Source organism: Budorcas taxicolor, chromosome 19, assembly GCF_023091745.1.
Source record: "Budorcas taxicolor isolate Tak-1 chromosome 19, Takin1.1, whole genome shotgun sequence".
In the NCBI taxonomy this organism is placed as follows: Eukaryota; Metazoa; Chordata; class Mammalia; order Artiodactyla; family Bovidae; genus Budorcas; species Budorcas taxicolor.
The window spans coordinates 7,175,847-7,192,464 of NC_068928.1; the positions used below are offsets into that span (position 1 = coordinate 7,175,847).

The 16,618-nt window shown below is 40.9% G+C and overlaps 1 protein-coding gene across 1 annotated transcript in view; it reads left to right on the forward strand.

Annotated features, from left to right (window-relative positions):
- Window positions 1–16,299, forward strand: part of ANKFN1 (ankyrin repeat and fibronectin type III domain containing 1) — a 193,951-nt gene extending 177,652 nt beyond the window's left edge. The window contains exons 17-18 of the mRNA XM_052658859.1: window positions 1,391–1,604; window positions 15,530–16,299. Coding sequence (XP_052514819.1) covers window positions 1,391–1,604; window positions 15,530–16,299 — 984 coding nt within the window. The remainder of the gene's footprint in view (window positions 1–1,390; window positions 1,605–15,529) is intronic.
- Window positions 16,300–16,618: the final 319 nt, after the last annotated feature.

Genomic DNA, 16,618 nt, shown 5'->3' on the forward strand with positions numbered 1-16,618 from the left:
CTATATAATGTTCAGTGGGCCTGCCACTGTTGAACCTTCAGCCCAGCTCACTGGCTGACAAAGCCTGAAGCTCAATTTCATGCTTTCATTAACAACACTAAAAACTCTGCTCAGTTCTGTCACTCCGGGATAGAACATTACCAGAAGGCAAGGGAAATGGCAACCAACCATGCAGTGCCATGCATTAGCTCACTGAAACTTGCCTGTCACTCTGAACTCTCACAGTTTCAGAAGCCACTCTGTGTTTATTGGGAGCATCTGGTTTGTGGATATTCCTAAGGACAGATTAAGACTCTAAAATTTGAAATCTGAAAATAAAACAGAATATTAGATAGTCCCTTCTATAATCAGAGACACCTTAACCGTGTAGTAGTCATACAATAAACATCTTCTAGCTGGAAACTAAGTGACCCCAACTTTCTAAGGGTTCTTCAAAAATAAATCACACAGTGTCAGAGCTGGAAGGGACCTTAGACATCATCCAGCCCAGCCTCTTCTTTTCACAGCGAGGTAAATGGGTCAGAAGTCAATGGCTTGCTCAAGGCACCCTGTGAAATTAGATGCAAAGCTGTTTATTCCAATAATGCTTTACTAGTTCACACAGGACTAAAACAATATTTCTTTCTCCACTTGTTCTGAAATTCAGACTTTATCATATGCCTTCCCCATAAATCCTAATGAGGAATATTTCATTACATGCTGAGAATTAATAACAGTTTACATGTGTGCAAAATGTACCCTGCAGTTTTATAAAGCACCTTCAAACTTATCATTTCACCCAATCATCACAGCAGTCCTGTGGCATATAAAAGAAATATTTTGTCCACATTTCACAAATAAGGCAACTAAAGCTCAAAGGGGTCAAGTGATTTGCCAAAGGTTGTTATAGAACCAATAAGTTGCAGATCCCAGCTGGAATCCAAGTCTTTCACTATTTGCCTTAAATGAAATAGCCTCTTGGGTAAAAAACACGCAAGACACAAAAGGTTATAAAAACGAGATATTTTCTGGTTTAGTAAATCTATGTTGAAAATATTTTACCCATGCTCAAAACCAGATACTGTAGAAAATGTATCATGTTGGACCCTCAGGGAAACTTCACACCTTTTTAAACCTGTTCACTAATTCAATGCATGCATGTATGCTAAGTTGCTTCAGTCATGTCCGACTCTTTGCGACTACACGGGCTGTAGCCTGCCAGACCTCCCTGTCCATGGAGATTCTCCAGGCAAGATTATTGGAGTGGGTTGCCATGCCCTACTCCAAGGGATCTTCCTGACCCAAGGATCGATACCACATCTTTTGCATCTCCTGCATTGGCAGGCAGGTTCTTTACCACTAGCATCACCTGGGAAGCTAATTCAATGTATTTTACCATTTTATTCCAAAGCAAATAGATGAAGTTTGGCGTGAAATGAGGTGGATCATGGATGCTCTACATTATGCAAGATACAAGCAACCAGTTTCTGGCTTATCCATCACTAAGCTGATAGATCCTTCAGATGAGCAGAACCTAAAGAAGATCAATTCTACATCATCCCGTATAGACTGCCTTCCATCACCATCACCATCCCCAGAGATGCACAGAAGAAAGGCAGTGAGTGGTAAGCAATAAGATCCAAAATTCTGTGTTTCAGTCACCAGACGCTTGGTCCTAATCTCCACTGATGAGGTTTGTGCTGAGTCGTTAGACTCAGCAAGCAGTAGAAACCTTTGCTCAGCAGTAAGAGTCTAGAAGCATAGAAGAAGCAAAATCAGCACAGAGGAGGGTAGGAAGCTCAGGCAACGACCTGAGATCATATCCAGTTAGGAGTGGAGGAGATTCATGCCAGTTCCAGTTCAAGCTTCCCATATACAAAAGGAATTTGACCAAAACCAGGGAGTAAAGAAAACAGGCCCAGTCTCCAGTAAATAGGGACTGACAGGAAGGAGGCAGGAAGGAGGTCCTAGCCTGGGTAAGAGTTCCAGGCAAACTTCCCACCAACATGGCACCAATGTCCTGGGGTGAAGATGGGAAAGCAAGAAACCTTGGGTAAACTAGAATCCTGAGCCTGAGGCCAAATAAATAGGTTGGTCTCATCATGGATACAACAATCTGGAGACAACTTACAGATAAGCTGCAGGAGATGCCTAGCAAGCCACCTCCACTCTTGGGAATTAAATTCGACTTTACATGGCAAATACTACTAACTGAAAAAAACATAGTTAACACAAACTTCTGCAAAACCCTTTTATACATATAAACAGAGAGAAAACATACTAGTCAAAGGCAATATAATGAATGTTCTTGCCTAGAACATGTTGAAACAAATGCCATTTTTCTAATCAATTAAAAACTGGTATTCAAAGCATCTTTATTCTATATCTTATGAGCCAATTTTATATGTTCTACAATGATAATAATTGATATTTTTAATAAACAGTTCTAAAATGTGAACTTGTCCCATAGGGGGCAGCATGGTGTAGCAGAAAGAGCCTGGCCTTAGAAATCAAAGACCTGGATTCAAATTCCAGCTTTGCTGTGCTAGCTGTATGCGCTTGAACAGATTACTACATCTGAGCCTGTTTCTTTGTATGTAAAATGAGAATAATACTATATACACCTTGAAAAGTTATTTGTGAATAAGAGTCTAGGTCAGAGGTTCACAGAACATAATAGTCAATAAATTGCAATATAGTATTTAATGTTATTTTTATTTCAGAAAACTTTAGCGGGTATATGAATCTTTTCTATAAGGAAGTTTATGTACATTCTAAAAAACTTCAGTGTCTAAAAATCAAAACTTGGCAAGTGTAAGAACTTGAGAGACAGCTTACTTATATTACCAAAGGGTTCTATCATTTAACAAATAACTCAACAAAATAATTAGGTAGGTTTTATAGATTCCCAGTAAGCTCAGGATACAAATAAAACACTATCCCTACCAGAAGCTAATTAATGGGGGAGACAGACACATTACAAACAACTTCATACTAACTGCATATGTGCTACTGATATAATAAGGATATGCACAGGGTGCTCTAGAATCTAATGGAGGTGTTAACCAGGAACTCATAAAATCAAAGAGAGCTTCCTGGAGGAGGTGACAAAGTCAAGTATTGAAGAATAAGCAGAATTTGAACTGAAAAAGAGGAAAGCAGAGGAGGCAGAATGTGCGGGTGTGTTGTAGTTCAGGGAACTGGAAGCAGTCTGGCTGAACTCAGGATCTAAGGATAGTATCCTTTTTTTCTTTTTTTCATTTAAAAAGCGTTTATTGGTCACCCACTATGTTCCAGGCACTCTTCGAGGTAAAAAGGATATAGTGGTAAACAAAGCCAAGTCTGTGCTCCCACAGAGCTGGCATTCTAGGATGACAATGAAAATAGAAACAAGATGATTTCAGATAGTGAAAATTCCAAAGTATAATACAAAACAGCAATTAAGGTGGCTAGGAAGGGTGCTGAATCCACTAGGATAAACAGCAGAGACCTGTCTGTGAAGGTTACATTTGAACCAGCAAAAAAAAAAGATCCAGTTATGCAAAGATCTGGAGTCGGATATCCCAAGCGACAAGACAGCGAAAGGCTCTGAGGTGAGCAAAGGGTGACAAGATGGCCCAAGTCTTTGGAGTAGATTGAACAAAGGGGCTGGTGATGAGAGAAGGGGTACAGAGAAAGGCGAGGAGCAGATCAGGCACGGCATGGAAGGAAGCTGGAATTTTATTCTATTTGTGACCAAAAGCCACTGACACCTCTTAAGCAAGGATTGATATAATCTGAATTATTCTTTAGAATCAAATCTGTCTGTTGCTTGAAGAGACCGATGTTGGAAACAGGGAGATCAATCAGAAAGCTATTAACAAAGAAGATAGAAAGTTTTCTGGCATCAGGACATTATGATGTCATTTACCAAAACACAGATGGACAGGAGGAGAAAAAGTTTTAGTAAATGGGTATGGTGAATTTAGGTTAGTTTTAGGGCATTCCATGCAGAAAGAAACATTCAAAAGCAAACAGGATGCATGGGGTGTGAAGTTCAGAAAAGATAAATGAACTAATAATATAGATTTAACCATTGTCGACATAAGACTGCTTGATATTCACTATGAAAATGCTTGATATTCCCCATGAATATGCTTAATATTCCCTAGAGAGAGTAGATAGAGTAAGAGAGGAGAAGGAAAGATGTCTGTGGAACAGAACAGCAAGACTTCTTAAACTGAGAAGTAAAGACAAGAGGAAGAAGATAAAGAGAGCAGCGTCACAAAAATTAAAACATGTCAAATGATGGTAGACAAGGTTAAATAGAACAACAGCTTCTATTGTTTTGTTTCGACTTTTCAACAAGAAAGTCGTCAGTAACCTTGAAGACAGCAATTTGAGAAGAAAAGGAGATAGAAACCGAATGGGCATCGATCAGGGAGTAACCCGGAGGTTAAAAAATGGGACCAGTAAGGATACACTCTTCAGAATCTTGTCGCTGGGGAGGTGTGAGCTTGAAAGGGCGTGTTGACAAGGCAGGACAGATATACCCTCCGTTGTTCCCCAATTCACATAACTCTACAAACAACTCTTCCATTTCACTCCCACCTTCACAGCCGTTGTCTGTCCTCTCTGCTCACAGAACTTTCTCAGTGTTTAATCTTCTCTTAGCCACAGGCTCCTAAGTAGGTCCCCCCTGGCTGTATGCGGGTGGCCTCTCCTGTGCCACGTAAGTGCCAAATTCTCACGTTGCCCAGATGACGGGTTACACACACTCCCTGCTGGGAAGATCTGGCCAATTACACTTGGATTTTATTATTAACTTAAAATGTGAGCGATCATCATTCTGTTTCTTAAAATATAACTCTCTCTTGGGTCCATTTATTTCTCTGAAGCCAAGATTCCATGGGCTGTGAAACACAAAGATGTGGAGGGCAGCAAGTGAAAAATGGAACCTGGGGACAGGGAAACTGTTGGGAAAGGGGAGAAACATTTAGCATCCCCACACAAAAGCAGAAGCCTTTCAGAGCAACGGAATCTGCACCTGCATACTCTGTCCTCTCCACTAGGGTGCCTATTTTTAATTGCTTGGAAACCATTAATGAAAAGGGGAAAATCCAATTTAGAGGTACATCCCCTCTGGGTTGCTCATAGGTCAAAGTTTACAACACAGTTCCATTCAGCGTGAGCAGGGGTCACCTAATTTCTGAGAAGTCTGCTGGAAATGCAAAGCCTGTCACAAGCCTAGACTCTGGTACCAGCCCAAGATTCCGTTTGAAGGCTGTTGAGTACCTTGGATTTGTTTGTGTGTGTATATGTGTATGTGGTTGGACGGGCAGGGTGGGAGGGCAGTGGAACTCTTTACTTCCCATTTCTGTGTGGTTTTCAGACACAAAGTACAACTCGTCTGAGTCAATTAAAATTAAGCATCTCCCAAAGACCCAAGAGGGAAAGTTGGCTCCTAGCAGAGGCAGCACAAGGCAGGGGGTGGAATGACTGGTCCATGGCTAGGTATTTTCTCTCCCACTCCTTCTCTGTGGGTATAGTGGTCACAGACAGCAGCAATTTTTTTTTTTTTTTTTCCGATACTGCTATTTCTCCTAGTGATGCATGGGTGAGGCAACAAAGGGGAGGGGAGGCGCTGTTTCCTTCAGATGCATGTGAAGATTATTCTGATCTTCCAAATGTAACTCTTCCCAGTAAGATTTTCCCAGATGAAGTGAAAATTAAGAACACTGTGAAAAAAAAAAAAAAAGAACACTGTGGCATAAACAGCTCAAAAAAATAAATAAACAAATAAATAACAGGAATCTGAAGATGGGAAATTAGAAGGTGAACAAACCCATGAGCTTCTACTCAAGGCTTGATGATTTAGAAACAAAATTCTTTGTTTCTAAATTATCTAAATTCTACTCAAATACAGTGGAAATAAATTCAGTGAAGCACACACACAGAAAGTACCCGTTTGAACAGTGATATATTAAAAATGTGATGATAGATTCTTAGGGCAAATACTACTTCTTTTTCCTTTCTTTCTGTCCTGCCATGCCCCTTGCCTTTAAGAGAAAAGCAATAGCTTTAAATCAGTTATTCCTTCCTGCAATGTCATCTCCCCATAACACCCTCAAAATCCACATCAACTCTACTCTGCTGTTGTTGGCCTGGTCTGCAGAGACCAGGAGTTGCAACACCCATTAAATGGCAAGAAAGCCAAGCTTCCTAAGCCAGCACTAATACTATGGGCAGAACTTCCATCAGACAGCTCGTGGGTCAAGCAGAGGGGAAACACAAGGTTCTACCAGTGCCGGCCTGCCCAGTGGCCCCTCTAAGGGAAATTGAGGAGCACAACCAGCTTTATTAAAATAACAACTGGGCAAGGCGCCTACAATGCTTAATGGAGCATATGGCCTGGATCTGGGGATGGAAGCTGCACTTTGCATTCTTTTCCAGGAAGGGAGGGAGTGGCAGTGGCCTAAAATCCCTGGAAACTCTCCTCAGTGCCCTGGCTGGCATCCTGGAGATTTTCCCAGCTTGTTCTGGGAGGGGTATCCCACTCTAAGCAATAGGTTCCACTAAGTCCTATAATAAATAAGACAACCACTATGGAAGTCAAATATTTAGATTCCCACTAGAGCAGGGTTTCCAAAGTGCAGGTCCATGAACTTACAATATAATATTTACCACTTCATACTTCAGCCCTTTTTCATCTCTTTCCTGGGTTACTACAGTTACAACTTGCTCTTTCTCTTGATTTATCTCCTATCTCCTTTACTCTTGGGAGTTTTAGCAAAAATTTACATAATTTACAAACTCTTTGCTAAATCTAGGATGAGAAATACAGTACTGGACTAATACAAGACACCATTCAAGACATTATTGTTCTTTACTATCAGTACAATTCTCACAGCAAAATCTTGAAGGTGTTTTTATTACCGGTTTGTATTTTAATGAGTCACCTTTAATATGTTTTCTAGCTATTCTCTATTTAAAAGCGAAAAAGATTTCAATATTAACACCTTCTGTTTCAAAATTAACACCTTAAACTATTTTTAACAAACTAATTTAATCCTTATAGCACCTATAGAAGATAGGTAACATGATTACCTACATGCTACAGATAAAGGGGCTAAGTTGGGAGGGGCTAAGTGATTTGGTCAACATCATATACACTGTAAGGAGCAAGGCAGGACTTCAGCCTAATTTTCAGATAACTGTCCTTTCTGCTACAACTGTGTTGACTCAAGTTAAGAGTCACCAAATATGAAGCAAAATGAAAAAAATAAAATGAAGTTAAATGATGTAGCTAATTGTTTTCAGACATTTCTGTGGCAGATTAAATTAGATCTTTTCAGACTGCATTCAGTATTGTTTTTAGGAGGCAATCAAATCTCACTCTTTAAGCTTTCAGATTTCAATATCTGTTTCAGTTTCAATTCCATGCAGCATTCTTTACTGAGACTCTTGTATGGATCAGATATAGCACAACAGGCTAATAATACAATGACGATGAATTCACACTCTACTCCTCATGGTCTGTTCATACGTCCATGTTCAGATCTAGGAAATATAGAGGATTTATATGCCCCTTTGCTTAACTCCTTCCTTAGTCCTTTCCTTCACTGACTGGCTTCTTCAACATTTACTAAGCAGAGCTGAATAAGACATGGTGCATGTCCTCTGGAGTTTACACTTAATGAGAGAGATAAAAATATAAGAGAATAATTTATAATAAATCTTGATAAATGCAGTAACAGAGATATGAATAAAATGCTTTATGAGCCAAGAGAACTGAGCAGCTAACTCAACCTGGGGACATGAGCACCAGCTCTTCCTAAGACCGCGTCTTAAAATGTGATGCTCAATCAAAATATCAGAATGTCAGCCCTTAAAGCATACCTTCATATACTCACTAGTCCCCTACCACCAACAAATTCTCACTATCTGTATGTTGTGGGGTCAAAGTGCAAACTGTTCTAGTAGAGCATTTGACCTGACTACAGGCTGGAAAGAGTTAAGCGATACAACCCCCTTAGCACTTGGCTTCTAGACATTTTCACTATCAGACATCTAGTGGGTTAAACGGTAGCCAACCAAAAGACATGGTTGTGTCCTAACTCTCAGAACCTGTGACCTTATTTGGAAAGAGAGTCTTCACAGATGTAACTCAGAACCTTGAGATGAGATCATCCTGGATTATCCAGGTGGGCCCTAAATCCAATTACGAGTGTCCTTAAAAGACGCAGAAGAGGGCCCATGTGAAGGCAGAGGCGGAGACTGGAGTGACGCAGCCCAAGGTAGGCACAGCCACGAGCAGCAGTAAGAGGCAAGAAGTTGTATTTTCCCCCAGAGCCTCCAGAGGGAGTGCCACCCAGCTGACGACCGTGAGAGAACACCTTTCTGTTGTTTTCAGCTGCACAGTGTGTGGTCATTTGTTACAGCAGCCACAGGAAACTAGTACAAACCTAACATATTTCTCTCACTAAAAGCTTAATATAACTGTGTGGGCATCACACCAGGCGGATCACATGAGCTAGGTCCCAGCCTGCAGGAAGCTTCCACAGAAAGCCATGGGAATAGCAGTAGAGCAGATCTTTGAAAGAAAGAAAAGAAAGAAAGGGAAGTCGCTCAGTCATGTCTGACTCTTGGCGACCCCGTGGACTGTAGCCCTCCAGGCTCCTCTGTCCATGGGATTCTCCAGGCAAGAATGCTGGCGTGGGTTGCCATTTCCTTCTCCAGAAGGGGCAATTTCCTTCTCCAGGGGATCTTCCCGACCCAGGGATCGAACCCAGGTCTCCTGCATTGCCGGCAGACATTTTAACCTCTGAATCGTAGGTCTTTGGTGTGACACAAATCTGCGTATAGGTTCCTATTCTGCCACGTGTCAGCTTATATGAGCTGGAAAATTTAATCCACTGCAGTACCATTGCCTGGAAAATCCCATGGACAGAGGAACCTGGTAGGCTACAGTCTATGGGGTCACAAAGAGTTGGACACGACTGAACGACTTCACTTTTCACTTTCAGGCTTCAGTATCCTTATGTGCGAATGGGAACTGGTGTAAGAATTAAATAAGATAAAGCTCCTAGAACATTGAGCATGATGGCTGGCTCACAGTAAGCACTAAGTAAACATCAAGTACTATTAATATTATTGTGGATACAAATGAATAGTATATATGGATAGCTGAATAGACGACAGTGATCAAATAGAGAAGGGAGTTTGAGTAAAGTCAATTACCAGTTAATTGCATGGATCTTTTTTCCAGCCCAGTGTCAAATGTTCAATTAACCTCTGTTCGTCAAGGCCCTATGGCACTACCACTACCATCATCAAAAACAGCTAAGAGTTCTGAGACCCTGTTTTCTGTTTCCACATGTGCGCCGTGGCTGACTCCTGCCGATGTCTGGCAAAAACCACTACAATATTGTAAAGTAACTAGCCTCCAATTAAAATAAATTAATTAGCTTAATAAATAAATTTTAAAAGATTGGGAAAAGGACTGTCTAAAAATTGTTTTAAGGAAGGCAAAGTCATTCAGCCCAAGCCTTTATCCAGTTCTCTTAACTTGAAAAGCTGTGTCTGCCTTCTTCCCTAACCAGGAGTCCTTACATTTTTTCACTAAAGATTGATGACAGCACCGGCGCTCCCAAGTGATCCTCCTTGCTATTTCCATCACCTTATTGCTCACATCTTCAGTCGTTCCCTTTCCAGTAGTGTCTTCTCTACCCACAAACACCTTCCCTCAACTGTGCTACCCACCATGTTCCCATTCCAGCCCTCCAGGATGGTTTGGCCAACCGCTTAAATTCAATCTGTCCCAAATTAAATTTAGCATGTCTTCCACTGCCCGACCCTCTTGCAGTTAAAACTCCTCTGGTTTGATGCTATTCCTATTTTCCAGGCACCAAGGCTAGAAACATATTCGTCATTTCAGGGCCTTTACACTTGTTTCTCCAAGTTGCCTAGAACACTATTCCCTAAAATTTTTATAAATCTGGTTCCTTCTGATCATTGAAGTCTCATCTAGACTCCAGAGATTCCTCCCCTGGCTACCTTATTTGAAGAATCTCCCTCCCAAGTCACTCTCTAGCTGAAATCCAGTTTCATTTTATTCATAGAACTTCACACTCTCTGAAATTAATCTTAGGTATATTCTGACTTACTTACTTTCTAATCCACCCTCTATGAACTGCTTGAAAGCAGAGACCATGTCCGTCTATCATAAAATAGGTGCTCAGTAAACATCTTCAAATGAATGACTTTCCTGGAGTTCTGTTTTCTTCCTCATAACTACCACTGTTGCTGAACCCCACAACCTAAAAAAGGTAAATATTTAAAGGAAAAAACATATCTTGGACAACAGCATCCCAGCTGACCTCCCTGTTGTTTCCTCCTGATTCAGTTCATCTTACATCCTACCTGTGACATAATTATTATAAATTTCAGCTCTCATCTTGCTAATTATTTCTCTAAATTTTTCTGATAAATACCCATTGGCTACAAAATTAGGTACAAACTCCTTATCTAGGCATTCACTGTTCTCCTCTGGTTCTACCCTGTCTTTTTTAAAAAAATAACCTCTTTTAACCATTTATTTAAAATAATTGTAAGAACATCAGGTTGCAAAGAAATGTACAGGAATTTCCATGTTCTCCTTCCCCAGGATCTCCCCAGTGTTCACATCTTACACAGTTCTTGCACAATATCAAAACCAAGAACCCGGTACAATCTACTGTTCATCTAAATTTCGCCAGTTATACACATGCATGTGTGTGTGTGTGTGTGTGTGTGGTGTGTGCACGCATGTGCAAGCACATAGCATGTAGGCTCGACTGCATAGCTCTGAGCAATCTGTCATACACATAGTCTTGGGTAATCACCACCATAGTCAATGGTACCATCTCCACAAAACTTCCTCTGTTACCCCCTTTATACCTCACCCACCACACCCCACTCCCACCCTACCCTGGCTACTACTAATCTGTTCTTCATCTCTATAATTATTTCATGAATGTTACATAAATAGAATTCTTTATTTGTACTGATGAGTAGCATTTCATTGAATGGGTGTATCACAATTTGTTTAACCACACATTCATTGAAAGGTATTTGGGTAGTTTCCAGCTTGGGGTTAATACCAATAAAACTGTTATATGAACATTCATATATAGGTTCCTGCATGAAAATAAACCTTAATTTTTCTAGGATAAATTCCTAGAGTGAAAATGCTGACATCTTACTTTTGTAGCCCCATTTTCCCCAAATTCCACTCTGATTCCCATCGAACAGTCAAACAGGACTACTTACACTGTTTCCTTTTGCTCTATTTTCTAATCCTTTCCTCAACATTTGTATATTTATTATTAAAAGCTGCCTCAAATAATTTTTTGAAAGTAGATGAAGAAATAAATTAATATACATAGAAACAGAGGTGGAGAGAAAAAATAAACATGATAGTGTTTTATCAATCCTGTCCCAATAAAATATGATCTCTTTCCTATAAACCTGCATCTTACTTGCTAAACTTCTTTTATAAAAGGTATGTTCTTCCACAGTCTCATAGATGCATATGCCCCACTTCCATTAAAACAGTAAAATCCCTGAAACAGATCATTTCTTATTAATTTTATGTTCAGCCAGCCACTAAACATGGTGTTTCTGTTAGAGCAGGAGCTCAAGCAAAACAAAATCTTCATTGTTGAACAAATGGGTGAATTAAGTATCTTTGCCGGAAGGGGGCTCTGGTCCAACCAGGAAACCAGGATGTTATATTTGCATTAAAATGATAACTAACAATACAAGTCTATACAGGCTAAGTGCCAAAGGATAATAGAAGCAAAAAATATTTCAGAAGTGCAGACAAGTGGGCAATCCTTTCTGGGACAGTTGAGAGATACTTTCTAAAAAAGGCTTTGTTTGAGGGAATCCTTGAATAGATGAGTGGAACCAAAATAAATAAATAAATAAAGGAAGTCCTTTTTGATCATCATTAGTTAAAGAACAACATATGAGTTGATCTCATTCTCTGTAGCTGGATCCATAGTAGGGATGTGCCCAAATTTTTAAACCATTCCCCTAATTAAAAACATTTAGATTTGCATCAGTTAGGATTAAGTCTGAATCTGTGTTACAGAAAACCCAAATAACGGTGTCATTAACACAAGATACTTTATTTCTCTCTTATGTGAAAGAAGCCCAGAGATAAGACAAAGCAGGGACAGTACATAGACTCTGTGGTCTTCAGTTCCACCATCCTAGAACATGGCTTCCTTTTCCAAGGTTGCCTCATGAGCCCAGCCAACACATCTTGTTACAGGCAATTGGAAGAAAAAACAAAATGGTCCATCTCCCAGCTAAGCCAGCTCCTTGAATGCAGCCTTCCAAAAGCTTCGTAGCATATTTTCAGTTCTATCTCACTCACCAGAATTTAGTTACATGACCATGCCTAGCTGCAAAGGAAGCTGAAAAAAAAAAAAAATGTCATCTTTTACATGAATGCACTGCTGTCTCAAACAAAATTTAAGATTTTGTAACTAAAAAAAGGATAATGGATATTGGGTAGCAGCCAGCAGCGAACGAACAAAACTGGAATCTTGTCCTGCCAATGAGTAAGGAATGTCATCTTCTATAGCCAGGAAAAAGAAAAAAAGGAAAAGAAACACTTTACTCCCTGACCCTGAAATAAACAAACAACCAAAAAATATATATTACATCTGGTTCTACTCCCTAAAATAGAAGAAACCTTAATCCCATTTGTGTAAATTACTCACTCCATTAACAAAACAGTTTTTTTCCCCTGAAGCTTGCAATATTCTTCTGATAATCGTGTCTGAGTTTCCACCATGAACAGACGAACTATAACCTTATAACCCTGTGGGGTTTTACTTCAAATACCTGTTGTACTTTTTAATCAGCAAGCCAGTACTGAATTTGGACTCCCTTGCAGAACTTTGCCAAGTAAAGTATTTTTCTTTTCTTAAACTATTTTTCTTTTCTTAATGCTTCTGTGTCTCTAAGTTTTCCTTCACAGTAGCCTCAGCCACAAGGTTATTTCTAGTTTTTCACTATTATAAATCATGTTACAGTAAACAATTTGTAAATGCTTCCATGTATACATAGTGACAATTTCTCATAGATATCTAAAAAAAGGACTTGCTGGGACAAATGATATGCACTTATTAATCTATTCTACAAAGCTGCTATTAAAAGAGCCAAACCAGTTTATAGTCCCACCACCATTATATGAGGGTCCCTGACTTCCTACACATCACCAACACAAGAGATTATCATTCTTCTCAACACAGGAGTTGATCATTCTATTTATTTTCAGCAAATCTGATGGGCAAATAAAAAATGCCCTGTTTTTTACTTCAACTGCATTTCCCAAATGACTACCTAATTAGTAATTACAGTCTACCTAGGTTGAATAGTTTTATTATGCTTATTGTCCATTTGTATTAAATATTCTTTGAAGTGTTGGTTATCTTCTGCCCATCTGGATTGTCTTCTAATTTACAGGATATCTTTATGTAGCCTGTAAAATTAATCTTTTCTTATACATATTATCAGGAGAAGGCAATGGCACCCCACTCCAGCACTCTTGCCTGGAAAATCCCATGGGTGGAGGAGCCTGGTAGGCTGCAGTCCATGGGGTCGCGAAGAGTTGGACACGACTGAGCAACTTCACTTTCACATTTCACTTTCAAACATTGGAGAAGGAAATGGCAACCCACTCCAGTGTTCTTGCCTGGAGAATCCCAGGGACGGGGGAGCCTGGTGGGCTGCCATCTATGGGGTCGCACAGAGTCGGACACGGCTAAAGTGACTTAGCAGCAGCAGCATACACATTATCACTATTTTCTTTGAATCTATCCCTTATCTTTATTTTATGTGATCATTTCAAAGTATTAAGCTTTCATATATTCAAATTATCAGTTACTTCTTTTCTGACTTCTGGGGTTTTATCTTGCTTAGAAAGACCTTCCTACCCAAAATTACAAACATACTGTTTTCTAATACTTGTAGAGTTTGCTTGTTATATTTAAACAACATGGAATTTACTTTTATATGTGAGATAAGGGAGGATGTTCTCGAATTATTTTACTGAAGGATAACCACTTGCACCAACACTGTATACTGAAAACTCTATTCACTCCTAGTTTGAAGTGTTATCTTTACCATATGTTCAATCACCACACTGAATTAAGACAGTTCCTGAACTTTATATTTCTGTTTTACAGGTCCATCTGTCCATTACACATCAATTTTTATTGGAAGGTTTAATTACCAAAATTCTATAATATGTTTTGACACCTCATAAATCAGGCTCTTTCCTATTGGACCTTAAAAAAAACCTTAGTTATTTTCACAAATTTTCTTTGCCTGATAAATTTAAAAATCCATTTATTAAATTCCATTTAAAAATCCCATGGAAGGGATTTCCCTGGTGGTCTAGTGGCTAAGACTCAGTGAGATCCCTGGTCAGGGAACCAGATCTTACATGCCACAACTAAAGATCCCTCCTGCCACAACTAAAACCCAGTGCACCCAAATAAATAAATAATCCTATGGTGATTTTTGAATGGGACTGGCTCAGATTTGAAAATGAGCGATTTCTTGTTCTTTTTAACAGGACTTGAATGTTTTCCAAATTAGCTTATATTTACCAAGTACCCAATATGGCCTGAATTCTGTGGAAAATTCAAAGGAGTTTAAGACAGTTTTTGTCCTATAGAAATGTACAACCTGGTTGGGAAAAAAATATAAACATTTTGTACTGCATTAAATTACAAATACTGTATTTACAGAACTAAACTTCTGGTTCACTTATGACCAGTGTAGCATGCCCTTTGAGGCTGATTTTCGCCTCTGATTTCACTTCTGTTTTATTTTCTCCTTTGGCCTTAATTTTTTTTTTCTTTTTAAACACTGACAACAAGGTTAACTATTTATATGTATAAACGATTTTTTCACAGTCACTTTAAGTAAGAAGTTCTATTATCACCCCCATTTTGCAGATAAGAAAACTGAAGCTCAAAGAGGTTAGGTTAAGTAACTTTCCCAAGATCACAGAGCAATCTGGAGGACAGCCAGGGTTTGAATCCAGGTTTCCCTGACTTCTGCCACCGTAGGGCCTCCTCTTCTTTCCCCCTTTTAAGTTTCTGCTCTTTTATCAACTGCAAAAGTCACCTCTGAAATAAGATTAGGGAACGAATAAATGAATGACATCCAGGTTTATTTCCTGTTTCACCCTCTCTCCACAAGTCCAGGGAAAAGTGAATAGTAAAATTAGGTGTGGGCAAGGGAGGGTTGGTCCAGTCAGACTCCCTCTCCCTCCTTCTGCTTTTAGCTAAGAACGGGATCTACTAAATAACATAGAGTCCTACACAGAACGACAATGTGGGACCCCTTGCTCAAAACTTACTAAAATATCAAGAAATCAGCGGAGACCACTAAACAAAGCATAAGCCCTTCTAGGCACGGGGGTGTGGCCTCAAACACAGGCCCCGTACTTGAGCCCTGGCTAAGAGTTTCTCTTTTTTTCTAAGCACAGTCTCTGGCTTTGCAGATTCACAGCCTTGCTCTGACGAAGAAGGCTGCTCAGAAGTCTTCCTGCCCACTGACAGCGACTATGACTCCAGTGACGCCCTGAGCCCCCGAGACCTGGACCTGGTATACCTGTCATCGCACGACATTGCCCAGCAGTCCCGGAACGGACTGAGCGGCAGTGCCCCCGACGTCCTGCAGGTGCACGATATGAAGCCTCCTTCGGGGCCAGGCCAGGACACCGATCACGCGTGCGCCGAGCTCCTGCACAACCTGACCCTCACAGGCCTTCCGCCCAAGAACCACGCCAAGATGGCGCCAGGAGCACGGCCGCCGCTGGGCTTCCTGGGAAAACGGAAGTCGGCCAAGCAGCCGCACTACGGCGGTTCCAGCCGCCATCACCGCTGGCTGCGCATGCACGGGGAAACGCAGTCGCTGTCGCTGTCAGAGGGCGTGTACACACAGCAGCTGTCCAGGGCCTGTGGCCTGGCCCAGGAGCCTGAGGAGGCCGAGCGACTAGGACCTGCCCCCGAGGGGCCACGGGGCCTGGCTCTGGCCCATGCTGCCAGCCTCCCAGAGGAGCGGAAGAGCAGCCTCCAGGACCCTAGGCCTGCGGTGCACCGCATCTTCGTGGAGGCCTACCCTGCAGCCCTTGTGGACACCAAACCCTGGGCCGCCTTAAATCCTGCCGTCATAGGCCACTCGGGCCTGCCCAGCGCCGGGGGCCCGGAGTTGAGCCCAGAGGACCCTACCACTTCCCCTGTGTCAGAGATATTCAGCAGCATGCTTTAGGGAGGTCTACAATTGGCTGTCCACTTTTCACTGAGAGTCCCTGCATTTTCCATCACCCTCCCCCAGCCCGCCTCCACCCCTGTTTTCACCCAATTTGAACTGCTTTCAAGGTTAAAAATCCAAAGGTTAGAGGTTCAAGGTCCTCTTTTTTAGAGTTGGAGTGGAGGCAAGAGTGGCCAGTCTCATACCCAGTTCAGCCTATAAAGGACGTAAAAGAGCTTTAGTGTCAACATGGAATCCTGGACACAAGAGTTCAAGCATACCATCCTGATGGTCGCACCTGTGGCAGAGGTTTGTTGTTCAGTTTCTGCGACGTGTC